This window comes from Vanellus vanellus, assembly GCF_965231255.1.
Source record: "Vanellus vanellus genome assembly, chromosome: 1".
Classification (NCBI taxonomy): domain Eukaryota; kingdom Metazoa; phylum Chordata; class Aves; order Charadriiformes; family Charadriidae; genus Vanellus; species Vanellus vanellus.
Window position 1 is genome coordinate 221,467,501 of NC_138905.1, and position 17,257 is coordinate 221,484,757.

The 17,257-nt window shown below is 51.5% G+C and overlaps 1 protein-coding gene across 1 annotated transcript; it reads left to right on the forward strand.

Moving 5' to 3' along the window:
• Positions 1–36: 36 nt before the first annotated feature.
• On the forward strand, positions 37–16,962 carry XRRA1 (X-ray radiation resistance associated 1; the record flags this gene model as incomplete). The annotated part of the gene is made up of 17 exons (XM_082497850.1): positions 37–143; positions 1,786–1,895; positions 2,981–3,135; positions 3,411–3,482; positions 4,638–4,710; positions 5,406–5,503; positions 7,006–7,139; positions 7,739–7,837; positions 8,970–9,225; positions 11,411–11,527; positions 12,564–12,657; positions 13,391–13,509; positions 13,964–14,224; positions 14,800–14,965; positions 15,093–15,181; positions 15,780–15,885; positions 16,721–16,962. 17 exons carry the CDS (start codon positions 37–39, stop codon positions 16,960–16,962), a joined length of 2,298 nt encoding a protein of 765 aa, XP_082353976.1.
• Positions 16,963–17,257: the final 295 nt, after the last annotated feature.

Consider the following 17,257-nt stretch of genomic DNA (forward strand, 5'->3'; position numbering starts at 1 on the left):
GTTGGGAAGTGTAGTCCGCCCGCCTCCCGCGTTGCCATGGCGACGGTGCGGCGCGGAGGGCAGGCGGCGGAGGCCGCGGCAGTGCGGGGCCCGGTTGGGGAGCGGGGACGGGAGAGCGGCTGGGGCGGCCCCCGGCCGGCGGGGTGAGGGGCTGGGAGCGCCACCCGGCCGGGCCGCCTGGGTTTGGGGCCCGGGAAGGGTGAGGGGGAGAGGTGTGCGGGGCCCCTCTGCGCCGTGGAGGACCGTGAACTCTATGGTCGCCGGGGTGTGAGGGGAGGGGATGTGAGGGGCTGTGAGGGCGAGACAGGGTGTATGTGAGGAGTGGGGGTGTTTGTGGTGTCATGGGTGGGTGTATGTGTGTGCGAGTGGGGTGTGGGAGAGTGTCCACGGGTGTCTGCGTGGGGGGTGTGTGAGGGGTGTGTGTCCGTGGGGTGTGTGAGGGTGTTTGTGTGGGATGTGCATCGTTGTGGGTTGTTCACGAATGTGGGGAGTGTGTGTGGGTGTCCGTGGGGTGTGTGAGGGTGTTTGTGTGGGGTGTGCATGGGTATCAGTGTTTTGGGGTGTTAAGGGTGTGGGCTGTGTGTTTTGGACATGTAGTGAGGAGTGTGTGGCGGTGTTTATGATTTGGGTGTGTGCGTGGGGTGTATATGTGTGTGTTCGTGGGACATGTGAGGGTGTTTGTGGGTGTTTTTGCGGGGGTGTGTATCAGTGTGTGAGGGTGTTCGTGGGTAGTGGGGGTCTATGGGTGCATGTTGAGGGGTGTAATTACAGGGGTGCATGTTGGATGCACGAGTGTTGGGGCTCACGTGTCGGCACATATTCAGGATGTGTGGGGCTGTGCGCGTAGCATGTGTATGGGTGTTCATATGTATGTGTGTATATGTGCGGTGGTTGTATGTGTCGGCATAGGGGAACAGGTCCGGGGGGTGTCAGGAGTGAGGGTGGTGTGTCTTCACAATGGGGTGTGCATGTGTGGAGGGCTTGTATGGACGAGTGTAGATGCTGGGCTCTGTGTATGTCAGAGTGTGTACCAGGTTGTGCAGGTGTGTGCCCTGGCCGGTGTCCTGGTCTACCCCGTGCTGCTGCCATCTCGGTGGACTGACAGTTGCCAGCATCTGTGTCATGCTGAGCATCGCTGCACGGTGGTGAAGCAGCATCTCGCCCGACTGGTGCCAGTGACAGCGTTGCACACACTTGCCCTCCTGCTTATATCGGTGCATGAATACACAGCGTGCACTTGTTGCAGGAGTTACCCCAAATACCGACACCATGTGTGAACACCATAGTCTAATGCTGCCGTACTGTGTCAGAGAGGTGTCCGTGTGCGGAGACACCATCAGATGGCACTGGGAGACCATCTCCTGCTACAGGGGCATGGGACATGAGCCATGCAGCGCCTTTGAAGTTTATTTCTGAGGTTTGGGGAGTGGTGACCGGTGTGGTTCTTCTCCCAGAACCTCCACAAATGACAAGGGAAAGGAGACGGGGAAGGAGGAGTGAGGGGTAAAGCATAAATCCCGTGAGTTGTTGTCCACACACTGACTCACGCATGTGCCAGTGTCTGCATTTTGTTGTCTTAAGCAGGGAAATAATCCACGTACTCCTGTCACCTTATTTACTTCTCCATTTTAGGAGGTGATGGTCCTCATGTGTCTCTGATAGTGTGCCTTTGCTTACAGGCTGACACTTCATTTGTAGCTACCCTTGGGATGAGCTGTTTAAAGCAAATTAATGTTAGAGCCAATGACAATTTTAACCCATTTATTTGTTTCCCGCTCTCCCCAGGAGTGCTGCAGTCGAGATGGCTACAACAGGACTGTATAAAATGGGTGATGAAAGCAATTATGGAAATAACTGTTTCCCTGCCAGGAACATTTTACGTGCAAGTAAAGAAGGTGACACTTCTCTGAGTGCTATTGGCGAAGTCGCCTTGCAGAATAATGTCATGTCCATAGGGGCAGGTCCACCATCCACCCTGTTGTTGGGCCACATAGAGGGTACATTCAGTTGTGGTCTCCTGTATCAACATCCCAGCTGATAACACAGATAACAGGTGATAACAGAACTTAGAATGGTGCCCAGAAAGTTTTAACATTGTTTAAAACTTCACTGAAATGAAGAGGGCAGGATGTCTAGGGTATCCATTAAACGAGGGCTCCAGCAGGCATCTCCACGTGATGGCAGGAGGGAAGCTTCAGACAGGCACACAGAGCAGCACAGCATAGTTCTCCAGCAGCTATTCTGAGCTAGAGCTTCTTTTTCTCTGTGCTTTGAGAGTTACATCTGTGAAATGTATAGAAATGGCAGAAATGTCTTCTAAAATATGAGAAGTGGTGGAGAGGTGTACTAGACTGGTCAGGGGTCTGGAGCACAGGACTTTCTAGGAGATGTTGAGGGTGCTGAGCTTTTTTTTTTATCTAACCAAGAGGAGTCCAGGGGGAGATTGTGCCTTACAGCTACCCGAAGGACAACTCTTAACAGTGGCAAATGGCATAACTAAGCCAAAAATGTCACCTTGGGAGGTTTAGTTTTGACATAAGGAGGAACTTCTTCGCTGGGAGGAGGTGCAGCTCTGGGCCAGGTTACCCTGGGAGGTGGTGGAATCACTGGACAAAGCCACAACTGACTGATCTAACATTGCTGATGGTCCTGCTTTGGGTGAGAGGTTGGACTGGAGACCTCCAGAAGGGTCTTCCAGGCCGTGTTTCCATGTCTGCAACCTATGGCTCTATTACCATCTCTAAAGCAGCATGTTTCTCCTCTTCCATGGCTCTGGCTGTAGCTTTAATGTTCCTACCTTAAATATATGGTCACTGAACATTTTATACTCCAGTATTTCTTCATATAAGAGATTTGAAAATGATGGATTTCAGTGTTGGGCTGAAACACCAGGTAGAGTGCAGTCACTTTGAGAACAGCATGGTTGGAGGGTTGCGTGCTCACCATACCATCTCCTCTGCCTTGGTCGATCTTGTGCCAGGTTCTGGACGCTGGATGCTGGCACACAGAGCTACCCCAAGGGCTTGGACTGAGAAGGGGACCACCAGGAAGACACCACAGCAGAGGAGAAAGCCCCCAGAGTCTGCCTCTGTGGAGGAAAATAATGAAGACAAGGTCTTAGATGAGCTATTTCTGGTGAGTACAGATTTCCTCTGTTATTGCCTGAACTTTCTGATAGCGCTTTGTGGAGCTGGGGAGATCCTGCTAGTGGTCAGACTCTGTAGCTCCCTCTCCCTTCCCATCTCCATGCCACCTTCTCCCCTCTTCCCATGACTCAAGGCACCAGGTGCCCACCTCACTGGAGGGCAGCTGAGGTCTGGTTTTGGGGCTCAGGTCCCAGGACACAACATACAGGATTGTTGTAGGACTAACCATTTGTGGTTTTGCTTTTTATTTGTTTTTTTCCCCAGATGAAGCACCACCGTTTGAAAAACCCTTCAGACTTGTGCTCTGTGAACATAAGCAGCCAAAATCTGGTCTCTGTGAGTATCAGAGACTCAAGAAGAACTAAGGAACTGCTTTAAAAGTTGAAAAATTTACCCCATCAGCACATCGACAGGCTGAGAGAGTTGGGGTTGTTCAGCCTGGAGAAGAGAAGGCTCCAGGGAGACCTTATTGCGGCCTTCCAGTACCTAAAGGGGGCCTACAGGAGAGCTGGGGAGGGACTTTTTACAAGGGGATGTAGTGATAGGACGAGGAGGAATGGCTTCAAACTGGAAGAGGGGAGATTTAGATTAGATATTAGGAAGAAATTTTTCACTGTGAGGGTGGTGAGGCACTGGAGCAAGTTGCCCAGAGAAGCTGTGGCTGCCCCATCCCTGGAGGTTCTCAAGGCCAGGTTGGACGGGGCTTGGAGCAACCTGGGCTGGTGGGAGGTGTCCCTGCCTATGGCAGGGGGGTTGGAACTCGGTGATCTTCAAGGTCCCTTCCAACCTAAACCATTCTATGACTCTATGAGTGTCCAGAGATCAGAGAAGACACATATTAAATGCAGGTATATTCCTTGCACAGGAAGGTGACCCAGCCAGCTGTGGACAGGCTTGGATGATTTGTCCTACAAACTTTTGGATCGTGTCTTCATAACCAAATGAACTTGGTCTTCATCAAGCATAGCCCCTTCCCCACTTACATCCACTTGCAAAATGCTGTTCTTTGGGTTCAGGGATGTTTAGCTCAACTATGATAGGAGTTCAGCTTAAGAAGTGATTTTTATTTGGCTTCATGACTAACTTGCAATGCAGAGAGAAAATGAGTTGAGGTGCTGATAGGTTTGTAGTGTCTTTTTAGGGTTCCCTCATGGTGCTGCGAAGGACAGATGTGCCAAATCACAGGGTGACTACATTTGCTGGGTCATATGTATGTGCGAGACATGGCCCAGGAGCCCTGTGACACACGCAGGGGAGCAAGGTCAGCAGTGAGGATGCAGAGGGGGCTTTGCTTTCAACTAGTCCAGGTCTTCTGAGTGTTGGTCACTGAGGCAACTGTGTATTAAAAGCATACTCTGAGGGGTGCTCTCCATAGTCGGAAAAATAAATGAAGACCTAATTATGGGAAATGCTGTGATTTAGGCATTCTGAGAAAAAGAGAGATCCAGTTTAGGGCTGGAGTGGAATTTTTTTTTTTTCTGTATTTTTCAGGCTAAAGAAGATGATTTTGAGAAATTTGATTGTGTTGCTTTTATAAATGCTGCTGAGAACCTGCTGACACTAGGTAAGGGATTGCATTACCAAAAAAAAAAAAGATGCTGCTTTTCAACCCAGACAAGCTTATGCTTGTCTGAACAAAGGTCTAGAGCTTTACAAAGAGGTTTAAGATACACATAACAGCACTTCTTTGCAGAATTGCTTTCTTCCTGTTACTGAGCTGAAATCCTTGCACTAATTCCCTTTATACTAACGATAATTGTGTGCCACTGTGGTACCCTTTTCATTATTAGAAAACAAAGCTCTTTACAAAGAAAATCCCCATTTGATATATAGAAGCATGGAATAATGAAACGACTTGTCCCAAAGGCTCAGAAGGTTAATGGTAGAGCTGAGAGGTGAATCCAAATCCAGTGTCATGGGTTCAATTAATTTGAAGAAGAAAAAAGGAGATCTGTTTATAAGTAGTAAATCATAGAAGCTAAATGTGCCATCAGTGCCTTCAAGCAATAATCCAATTTGGGGTGGGAGCAAATGCATGAAAGCAAACCAGATGTCTAAGGAGTAGGCTGGTGGGGCATCATGTTTTGTAGGGACAACCGTCTAACTGAGCTGGCATTTTCTTTCAAACATGCCCACTGACAATACTAGTGCCGCTTGTTCTTGCTGGTTTGGGTCCATTCCAGACCAAGATAAGACATGGTTTGTTCTGTTACTGCTGTTCCCTCAGTCGCTGGAGCATTTCCTTTTCCACCCTTGCAGAACCATTTAGGAAGTTTCCAGGACTGCGGGAACTGGAACTTTCCTTGAACAGAGTAAGAAATCTGAAAATCACCGCTGGAGACTTCTTGCATTTGGAAGTAAGATGAGGGGGATCTGAGACCTTATTCATCTCCTCCCAACCATCACATTGAAGCCTACGCATAGCGTTGATGTGTGTCTTTGCAGTGTGAGTTCTCTGAAACTGCAGGGTCATTTTCTCTTCCTGCGTCCTTGTGACACCGGGATGTCCTTTCCGCTGTGTCTCTCAAGGACCTTCACATCTTGCTTCCTCCCTCACAGATCCCCATTGCTCAGCCCCTTGCCACAGGACTCCTTGTTTCCCCTGTGATGGGCTGCCCCCTTTGCTGTAGGATCCTCTCCCTGCAGCCTGCCAGTCACCTGTGTCATCCCTCACCTCCCTGATGCACAGATTTCCACCCTCCTCCAACACTATGCTCTACCTCTCTGAGTCCCATCCTCTTCCTCCCTAAATAGGTGTCTGCAGTTTCTCCAACTTATGGGCTGCTTTTGTAACATAGCAAAGGAGTCAGTTTGTTTTTTTCTTTAAGATAGAGACAAAGTGGATCCTAAGAACAAACGACTAAGCTTGGGATGATTTCTGTAATCGTCCTCTCCATTCAGCCTGGAGTGTGTCTCTGCTACAGATAGCTCAGGCTCTGGCTTAGCTGTACTGACCTTATATAGGCTTGCTCTCTTTGAGGAGGTGTCCTTGCCTGGATTTCTCTCTGTCACTGGACAGATGGTTTCTGATTGCTGCTGGATATAAAGTTTTGTCTTAAAAGGCTTCTTTCTTTTTGTCTCATTCAAAGAATTGTTGGTGGCTCAGCTATCAGCTCCGTACGCTCAGATCCTGGCCTCCCTCCTGCCTGCAGGCTTTGGAAGGTTCCCAAATCCATGAAGCTTTCCTGTGCTTCTCCCATGCACTGTTGGTAACCCGCTCAGGGTTTGACTCAGTTAGCACGTGCCCAGGTGATGGGGAACCAAATTTCCAAGGCTCATGAGGCCAGGGTTGATCCTGTCTGTCCCTGTGTGCTTCTGTGTGACCACCCCTGTCACTGGCATCAGCTATGAAAGGTGGGGATGGGACCCACCGAAATTCCCCTTCCTGTCATGCTCCCATGCTTCATCCTTGACCAGTGTCCAGGATCTCGTTTGCTGACAGCCTGGAGAAATCAGCCCTGGAAAGCTGATTGGAAATTCATATTAAATTGCTTCCTAAAGTGCTTTAAGCTCCTCTTGGGGAAATGCAGCCTATTGTAGTATCCCAGCAAAACTGTTCCTGTTCATGTGTCCTAGAAACCCTCATCCTTGCCCCCAGCAGGGTCTGCTCCCTGGCTTTCTCCTGGCTGTTGTCCCATGAGTCACATGTGTGAGTGGGGGACCAGCCCTGAGCACTTCTACCAAGGTGCAGTCCCACCGCTGTAAGTGAAGTCCCTGCAAGTCAGAGACGCTCACAGCATCACTCTAGGGTGGGTGGTAGCATGACTGAGAGTCTCCTGTAAATATTTAATATCTAACTGGGGAAAGCCAACAGAGATTGTTCTTTGCTCCAGGGGTTTGTTCCATCTGTTTCCTTCAGGATCTGGATCTCTCCTACAATAACTTGTCTCCTCAGGACATTTGGACATTGGGAAATTTGTCCCAGCTCAAAATCCTTCGCTTGACGGCCAACGGGCTTCGATCCCTGCCTCCGGACCTGGCAAGCTCGTGGGAGTAAGTGCACGCAGCAAGCGATGCTTCGGTTTGGCGGGAAGCCGCTGGTGTGCTGGCGGGATGCACTGGGCAGGCAGGCAGGGTGATGGAGCGGTGGGGCTGGCAAGGTGGTGGCGATGGTTTTATCAGTCTGGGCAGCAGAGCTCTTCCCTTGCAAGCTGGAACATCAAATAACCTAATGGCGGCAGGGAAGTGTTATCCCAGCTTAGTCCCAGATCACCTAGGGTATCTGCTGTCATGAGCAGCTAGAGAGGAACCTCTGGACAGTGATTCAGCAGCCCTGTCGGGTGGCCGAGCCACGTGATGGTGGCTATTTATTCATCATTAATTAGACCCTTCACATATAGCTTAGCCACAGTCTCCATGCCAAGGTATCTACCATTTGCCATTGTTGGAGATAAGATGCTGAGCTAGATGGTCATTTGGACTGATTCAATTTAGCTACTTTGAGGTAGGATATCAGTTTTCTCTTAAAAGAATGAAAACAGCCCCATCCCAGTCTCCTGGTGGATATATCTTCCCCTGGTGACAGCAAACGATGTGTTTTTTCACCTGTCTTCGCTTAAGCCTGTTATTAATGAGCCTCTTTGTATCCGCAGCTCTGCTCATTTAAGGTTTCCATCTCTGGAGGTCTTGTTGCTGGATGACAATCGTCTGTCAGACCCGAGTGTCTTTGTGAGCCTGTCTCATCTCTGCAGGTAAGGAAGCACCTGGCAGGAGACGGCTCTGGCTTTTAGGGGCTGGCAGCTGCCTCTGTCAGCTGTTGCACAGTAGCAGGCTTAAAATGAAAAACAAAATCTTGGTGATTCACTTGGATACTTCCCTGTTTAGTCTCTCTAGTATTGCAAATGGGACTGAACGGAAGCAAACAGCCTGCTGCAAAGCACAAGCTAGCCAAACCCGACAGGTGGCTGGTAATTCAGCTCCTGCCCTGGGTGTTTGCTGATCTCCAGGTCTGATTTCAGAAATGGCAGTTGCTTTCTCCATTTTCCCTTCTTCACCCCAGATTCATCCTTTATTTCAGTGCAGCAGCACTAGGAAAGGCTGCGGATCAGCTCCCTCTACTAATGTGGGCTTTTGTGTTTCAGCCACAGAAGTCACCAGGATGGGGGGAGCTGTTCACACTCCCCTCAGCTGGGCTGTGCTGGGTTTGGGGACAGTGCACAGACTTTCTTATGTCCCTCAGGTCCCTCCCTCCAGCACTGCAAACTGGAAGCGGGTATCTGGTCTGGCTTGTCGCTCTGGCTTTGCCAAGGCATTCCTGTAGGAAGCTGCACGTTGTGTGCAGTGTTTGAGAGAGAGGAGGGGGAGTGGGTGAAGTTTAGGCATGAGACTGCAGGGCTGGAGTGCGATTTGGGTTTCTACTCTTCCCTAAGCTGTCTCGTGGCCTTGGGCAAGTGCATTGGTGATGTTATACTTCCATGGGAAGATGGAACATTTTTAGGGAATCCCAGTTAGGACTGCAGCTCATCAGAGCCCTGGGTGATTTAATGAACTGTCAGGATGTCTCTTTGTCTGTTAAATTCTCATCAAAAGGCAAACTTAGAGCTAGGTGACCCTTAGGCTGGTGTGGGGGACCAAAGTCATGGGTTTCAGGGGCAGTGCTGGGTTGTGCCAAGAATTGAGTCTGTGGTTGGGGTTTGGAGAGAAGGGGAAACAGGGCAGGGAAATGTGGGTGTCACAGATGCCTCCGCACTGCTGCTAGGAAGCTCAGCGAGGAGGCAGATTGAGGGCCAGGGCCCTGCCCTGCAGACGCTAGTGTGAACAGATGGCCAGGTGCATACACCGATGGAAATCATGGAGTTTCTCACTTATTTCCTCTTCCTATAGCCTGAAGGAGCTGAATCTGGACAGGAATGGGATTTCGGCTGTCCCCTACCTGCACCAAGCAGAGAGCTGGCAGTTCTTCCTCCACCCTGTGCTGGATGGTGACAGCTTCAGGGCAGAGTGCTACAAGTCCCTGAGCAGCCTCTGGCAGCAGCCCCGGCCACCGCAGCAGGAGGACATGGAGGTGCCAGCAGAGCTGGAAGAGAAGAAAGGACAGCTTGAATATGTCGTGTTACAGAACAACAGGGACCCAGGCAGGGTGAGCAGCACCTACCCCTCCCTGCCTGCATTGAAACTATGGGGCTCAGTTATGTCAGGGTGAGGACCTGCTGGATGTTTATTAGTGAGTGAAGCAGCTTGACAAAATTAAAACAGTGAGGGAGGGATACATAGAACCATTTTAGACATCTCAGCTAACCTGTACAGTCCCTCTATAACTATTGGGAGCTTACTGGATGTGAATCACCCCAAAGCAGACATCTCCTATGGTTCAGGCAGAAGTGCCCCTTTCTCTCTGTTGGACTTCTCCAGGGTAGCTTAGAATCATAGAATCATAGAATTGTCTAGGTTGGGAGGGACCTTTAAGATCATCAAGTCCAACCATCAACCTAACACTGCCAAGCCCACCACTAAACTGTGTCCCTCAGCACCACGTCTACACGTCTTTTAAATACCTCCAGGGATGGTGACTCCACCACTCCACTGGGCAGCCTATTCCAATGCTTAACAACCCTTTCTGTGAAGAAATTTGTCCTAATATCCAACCTAAACCTACCCTGGCACAACTTGAGGCCGTTTCCTCTTGTCCCATTGCCTGTTCCTTGAGAGAAGAGACCGACCCCCCCTTGCTATACCTTCCTTTCAGGGAGCTGTAGAGAGCGAGGTCTCCCCTCAGCCTCCTTTTCTCCAGGCTGAACACCCCCAGGTCCCTCAGCGCTCCTCATGAGAGGAGTACTCGAGGTGGGGCCTCACCAGTGTTTGCTCCAAAGGAGACATTGCATGCTGGCTGGGAGGAAAACTGGCAAAAATAGAGAAAAAATTCAGGTTAGGAAGTGGATTACTGTGGATCCAGGACAGGCAGATGGCAGGAAGGTTGTGTGAGTAGGTAGCACATGCACAGGTCTGCATTCCTGGGGTAGGTCAGCTCTCCCCTCTGGATGTCCTTATCCAAGCGTGATGCATACACCATGCTGGGCCTCATGATGCGATGGATCCAGAGACTGCCTGGTGTCTCCTGTGTGGACCGGACTGTGATGGCAGCTGCTGGTGGGGCTTCTCCAAGCACTTCTGTCCCCTGGCTCGCTGCAGCAGTCCCTGTTGTTAGGTATTTGTGGAGCAGGCAATGGTGCAACTTCTGGTGGTAGCAAGATGATGTGGGAAAGGCCTCGTGCTCAGGGCAAGACTCCAAACCATAATCTACCTGCGGGAAGCTCCTGAGACCAGTAGCGGGGTTTCTGCTGTGTTCAGGGATGTGAACCTCATCCAGAGCGATGGGGCTGCCAGCAAGCCTGCTACAGTGTCACCAATTCTCCTTCACCCTGGGCACGTCTTGCCATGGAGCCAGATCCTGCCTGATGCTAACTTGTTTTTCCAGGGTTATTCCAGCCTTGCCATGGCTGGGTCTGGTCAGTGCTCAGCTTCAGGCGCTACATACAGAAACCCTCACTTTGCTTGTGTTTCATTGCAGAGGTCATTTTTAATTCTGGCTCTCAGGAACGCCCGGTGCTGGTAAGAATCATTGGCTGATCTGTAGTCTAGGGTGTGAGCTCCAAAACTTCCCTTCCGCAAACCTCTCAGTTGAGTTTCAATAAGCCCATGGGTACAGCTGGGACTCTGGGTGCCTGCAAGGTTTGCAGTGAGTATTGTCTTTCATCAGGGAGATCAGGAGCAAATTTTCCCATAACCAAGGGACACTGGAGCTTAAACTTGTATCACTTTCAAATAAAACCTGGGTCACCATTTGCTCGTGAGTGTGTGCCCTCCCTTGCATGGGGAAGTGCATTCTGCGGCTCAGGTGGGGACTGAAGCTCAGGAGCTGAGAGTTTATTCGTTCTTAGCCCTGTAATCTTTCCCCCCAGATTTATTTACATGATGCTCTTCAGAATCAGGTGTTTGAAGCCAAAGACCCTGTTTAGAACTTCAGAGATGCTGAGCACTGGCAGCATGTTCTAGCCTAACACATATGTGTGCGTACACACACTCCCGGAGAGCACAGCTGCTTCCTCCTGAGCCTTTGATATGAGTCCCTGTGGGTCTCCCACAGTAACGCAGAGGCCAAAGCAAGCTGCCACAAGACAACCTCCGAAGCGGGTCTCAACAAAAAGCTCTTCAAATTATATCTGTGTTTTGGCTCAGGAGGGTGGTATCCTGCCACTGGGTGTCTCTCCTGCCACCGGAGCCTCTGGAACAGTGTCTTTACTCACCCTCTTCCTCCTCTCTTTAAGGTTAATTCCAGGGAAGGAGACCCATCTGCCTTTAAGACTCTGCCAGCTCCCTCCATGCGCAGGGACGTTTGTGCCCCCTTTCCTGAGCTGAAGTGTCTCAGCCTGGCCTTCAACAAGGTGATTTGGGTCCTGTGGCTCCAGATGAGTGTAAAGATTCAGCTGCTTGAGCCCAGCCTTAACTCCCTGGGAGACACCCTTGGTCTTTAGCTGCCACTGCAGAAGGGCATAGGTCTCCCAGGCTCCTGTGTCCATCTGCCACTCACGGGGATGTGTCAGATATCCAGGATCTTTTGGGTGAGACAGGACAGCTATTTAGGCAGCTGAGTTGCACCCAGCTTGTCTAAACCCCTGCATATTTGGGGATTTCGTCAGAGAATATATGAAGGATTGCCCTCCCCTTAGACTGATCCTTTGCTGGAGCTGCCTGGTGGATGGTTATGTCTCATCGAGGACTTTGCTGGTTTAGTGCCAGGCTATACCTGTCTGCTGAGCCACACTGGGTTCTCAGTGTGACTCAACGGACAGGTAACACAGAACAACAATTAAGGTCCTCTTCCTGGTGCTTTTGGCTCCTGCCCAGGGTTTAACTCACACCGCTTCCCAGCCAGGTGAGCTGGCAGTGCTGAGTTACCTCTGCTCAGTGAGACGAATCCCCCAGGACATGATGGGGTGGCTCTGCTCGCTTGCAAAGTGAGCTCTGCTGCCATTCCCCGTGTGTCATCACCCTGTTTTAGGTCACTGTCTTGCTGGTGAGGTAGTTTCTGGCTGTGGTGCCCTGGCCAGGCTGTGATTTGGACTGCAGGGTGGAGAGGCAGGACTTTTTTCCTGCTCAGAAGAGCTGCAGCTGCAGTCCTGCCTCTCTACCTAACAGCTCTTCTGAGTGTTGGAGGCATGAGTCCTCTCGCTGCAGCAGGCAGGAGGGAGAGAGGAGTGCTGCTTCTGCCCTCAACACTCGCAGGCAGCAGAGCTGCTGGGCATTTCTGGTTAAGGGATGCCATCTCCCTCCTCTTCCTTCCCACTGCACGTACCTGCCCAGTGCAAGGGTCCCCACGCATCAGAGGAACACGCTTTGATGGGAGGGTTGGGATGAAACTCTACAGCCTCCAGCGTGACTCAGTGCTTAAAGCAAACAGTAAACTATCTTATCTTGCAGATCACAGATGAGACAGCTCTCTTACCAGTGGCTTTCTTCCCGTGCCTGAAGGAGCTGACGTTTCACAACAACCCACTTACCACCACTCGAAGCGGTACAGTATGAGCCTGGCTCCACAGGGGGACTCCTGCTTTGTACCTCCTTTGCTGTTAGCTCTCTGGGACAGGGACAACATTGCCTTTCAGTGGTCAGACACTCCTGCCACGCTGGCCCTGGCCCTCAAGGAGATGCATTAACCATTTCTGCTCTCTAAAGAGCAACGCAGATGAGCACTGCTTTTGCAAACACTGTTAATGCCCTGCTGCTGCTCCCAGCCTCATCGAAGTCCGTAACAGCCCATCTGTGTCTGTGGCAGTGCAGTCTCAGGCTAAATTTTGCTCTCCAAATGGTTTTTATCCCCTAAAGGGCTTGTCTGAAGCTGGTCCAGGTTTCCTCCTGCCAGCAGGTTTCGTCCTCTGAGCAGGGGGGATAAGCCCCAAAGGTGCCCGTGGACTCGATAGGCAACGTTTGAAGGTAGCCAGAAGGATGCTGATGAAAAGTTGTAATGGCGTTGCTCCCTGCATGAGCTATGTGTAGACTACTAAATAAGACAGGTCAGGACTGCTCCTCTGGCTTTGGTGGCATGTAGCCCAGTTTGCTTTGTGTCCTTAGGGATAAAGCATCTCCCTACAGACCACGGTGGCTTCTACTCAGGTCCCTGGGTAGTGCCAAGCTCTGAGCTGAGCCTGGGGTTAGTTGGCACAGGCCAGAGTGTGCTGCCGGTGAAGGAGCAGGCCATGGGCTCTCCACCAGCTGCCCACAGCTCTGGTGAACCTCTGCTCCTCCAGGGCAGCTGCCTCTGCTGACCCAGCTCCTCCAGCACAATCTGGGGATTAAACTTGTCCGACAGAAGAACCTAGCCGTGAAGAGGCAGCACTTCTCCATCCCTCTCAAAGCCAACCGCAAGGTAAGGAGGGATTTGCCTCAGGAGCATGGGTTTTTTCCTGCCTAAGGCAGGGATGAAACCCTTGCTGCAATACTCAGGGCAGGATTGCCAGGAACCAACTTGCTGGGGAGCACAGGAAGAGCTGGTGGGACACATGGATCTCAGCGGGGTTGGAAGGATGGAGGAAATGGTGGGAAAGATTGGAGGTATTTTGCTCAGGATGAGGCTGGGGAGTCTAACCACCCCCTTATTGCTGCCCCAAGCAGGGTTTGTCACTGGGTTTTTGGGTTCAGTCCTGCCCATCAGCCACGGCTGAGGGATCCTGTTATAGAACTGAAGATGCTGCCAGGGTGTCCCTGGAGCTGAGACTGCCCTGGCACTCCCTGTCTCACAAGGATCACCCTCCAGCTGCTGGACCTGACCCCACACTGATACTCGTGGCAGCGTGCATGGATGTCCATTGTGTTACCCCCAGGTCACGTCACATCTCCCCAAAGTCACGAAGCGGCCATTGATGCTGGAAACTCCTGCCAAGGCCTTTCTGTGGAAACAGCTCCCAGCTGTGGTGGAGGCTGTGAGAGATGCTGCACCTCCGAGTCTGGTCCAGCCGCTGCACCCCGTCAACTCCACAATCCCAGCCGGCAGCCGGCAGACGGCACTAGAGGAAGGGGAAGGTGACTCCAGGCCTCCTCTTGGCTCAGCTGAGGAGGACATTCCATCCTTCTTCATGACACAGGTGAGGCTGGGCTGTAAGTGTTCAGGACTGCAGGACTTGACCAGAAATGGTCCATAGATGAATCCTCATTTATTAAGTGAATGAACTGTGTACACGTGCTGTGGGCACCAGTGGTTATAACCCTCCTTTGAGTGCAAGGGGTTTAAAGAAGGAAGCACTAGCAAGAAGCATAAATGCAATGTTGTAACCAAGAACAAGAATTGGTGGCCTATTTCGCAGGGTGGCACAGGGCTGTGCTGGCTTGGTGGGTAGCCCCAACTGCAGGAGCTCATCATCCAGCATCGTCCCTGCAGCATCTGGTGGAAAACTCCCTCCTAGAGTTCACCAGGGCAGCTTTTTGACATGATTTCCCTGAAAATCTTGGGATTATCACAGAAAGAAACCATTCTGCACTGGGATGGGGATGGACCCTCTCTCCCTTGTGACCAGTTCTGCTGAGCACAGATGGGATGAGGTGGTGGCATCAGTGCCACCAGGAGAGACCTCTGGCTACAGCAGGACATACTCTGCCCGATTCCATCAGCTTGACTGGTAAGAAAGGGCTGCCGTGAATTCCTTTATTTTACTGCTTTGAGGTGGAGGATGAGTCCAGACCCCTGCTGAGACCTGTGGCAGAGGGCAGGCTGGAGAAGAGCAGTGAGCAGACGGTGGAAGGAAGCTCCCAGGTAGTTCCAGAGCAATACAAAGGCTACGAGGAACTGCTTCATGGAGACATGGACCCAGATTTGACGGAGCCAGTTGGTGAGTGAAGATAGCAGAGGGCTCCTGCTTCCAAAAGCCTTGGAAGGTTGATGAGCACTATGGTCTGCTCTGACCAAGAAAGAAGCAGCAAAGGCTTTTGTTGTCCCATTTTCCCTCTGGTTCACAGGGATACAGAATAACGTGCAGCCGCCCCTCGTTTACCGGGATGCCAAACCACGACTGAGTGTGCAGAAGCCGTATGTCCCTCAGAAAAAGGTAAAGAGCCAAAGCTCCGAAAGAAGACCAGCTGTGTCTGTATCTGGTTCAACCCACATGTTTGGATGGATGCTGAGATCTGGAGTGTGGGCTTGGCCCCAGCTCCCGATCCCAGCACCTCCCTGTTGTCTCTTCCCTTGTGGCATGCTGCATGCAGCCCCCATGGGAACCAGCCTGCAGGGACGGGGCAGCTCAGCACACTGGAGCTGGCAAACAGCCAAGAGCTGTGCTAGCCTCTTAGCAGCGTGAGGGGAACCGCTTGTCACCAACACCCTGGAGAAAGCCACCCCCATCCCAAGGGAGGCAGAGGAAACGGCCTCCAAGCTGGGTCTGTGGGGTGGGCTGTAGTAGAATTACAGTCCCTGAATCCACTGTGCTACTCTGGGATCATGAAAAGCTGATCCAGTGTTTCTCAGTACACCTATAATCTTAAGTCAGTGTGAAACCAGACCAGCTTGGTCCAAAAAAGAGACCGTCTCACCTACCTCGTGCAGAAGCATGGGCCCCATGTTAGTTTGGGAGAGGGGGCAGGAAAAGGAGGTGGAGGATCATCAGCATGGAGGGGAGGCATGCTGCAGCCTCCTGGTCTTCCTTTCAGCATGGGAGGATGCCCAGCCCTGCTGCCCGACAGACAAAAACAGAGGTCCTGGAAGGAATCCTGATGGCCATGAGAAACACCTCGACCATCACTGAAGTACCCTTGGGTATGTTCCTGCATTCTCAGTCTCTCCCCTTGATGGGACTGCAGAGGGAGGGGCAGGATCTGAATGTAAAGGTGTCCTTGAGCTGTCTGGGCCCTGTGGTGCAGCCAAGTTAGGAATGAGCATCCCTTCCTTTGCAGCAGCCTCCCCTCATGTCCCTGTGGAGAGGACAAGGGCTTTGCCTGCTGAACGCCCTCAGGCCACCATGAGGTTGGACCCCGATGCTCTGGCTACTGGTTAAGAGAGGGGTTAATGTAATGCAGACACTGCTGGGGTCCCTTGGATCCTCAGCTGGATTAACCCCACCCCAAACCCAGCTGGTGGGAGAACAGCCTTGGAGTAAAAGTGGTTTTGCAACCGAGATGAAGCAGGATTTGGGTCTCCAAGAACTAGCCATGTTTTATCTCCATCCCAGCCCCAATGGTGGTTCAATCCTGAACTGTTAGTGCAAGTAGGGCCTAGCTACTCCCCGGTGCTTTTGCTTTTCCCTGCACTGACCAGGAAAAAGCAGAGGAAGAGAGGCAAAAAATTAAGGCACTTTCTGCCACCTACAGTAAGAGCCACTGCCCAGGCTTGAACCCAGCACATCTGTCTTCACTCTTGAGTTACTCAAGATCAGCGGTGCCTCTGCTTTTGGGGCTCCCATGTTTTCTGTGGGCGCCAGGATAGAGCTGGATCCCAGCAGCCACCTTTGTGCCCCTGCCACAGTGACATGCCCTGTGCTGCAGGGACAGGAGGGAACTGGGGCTGCTGGTGGGCAGAGGCATGGGAGGGAAGATGAAATACTGCAGCCAAGGAGCCGTCCCATCGCTCTGCTCACACCCCTGGCCTTTTCCAGTGTCTGTTTTGCAAAAGAGGAAATCCAACCCCAGAGCATACCGGGAGGCACGGAAGCTGATGGAGGAATTCCAGGAAGTGTTTGAGATCCTCCCTGCAACCCTTGGCGAGGAGATGGCCAAGCTGTCAGATGAGGCACACGTGGTAAAAGCCCTTCTCGTGGAGGCAACGTCCGAGCAGGGGAACCCCAAACAGCTACAGCTGCCAGGGAAGACAGTGGCCAAGAAGATGCCCAAAGTTTAGTCCATAATATAGCCAGGGGTTGAATAAAGCATCCCACACTTTGGTCCTCTTGGATAAAATGTATATTATTTTGTAACTTGTTTGGAGCCATTTTTCCCCTCCTGAGGTTGAAAAATACAGTGCAGTGATGAGATTTATTTCAGGCTCAGGCAGCGACTTCCAGCTTGAAAGCACCGATACTGCCACAATGCTGCCATGACAGCACACGAAAACTATGTCTGCTCCCTGTTGTGCTCTGTGGTTCCTGGAAAATAAGGTGTGTGCTCACCCATCCCTGCGCAACGGCTGACAGGTA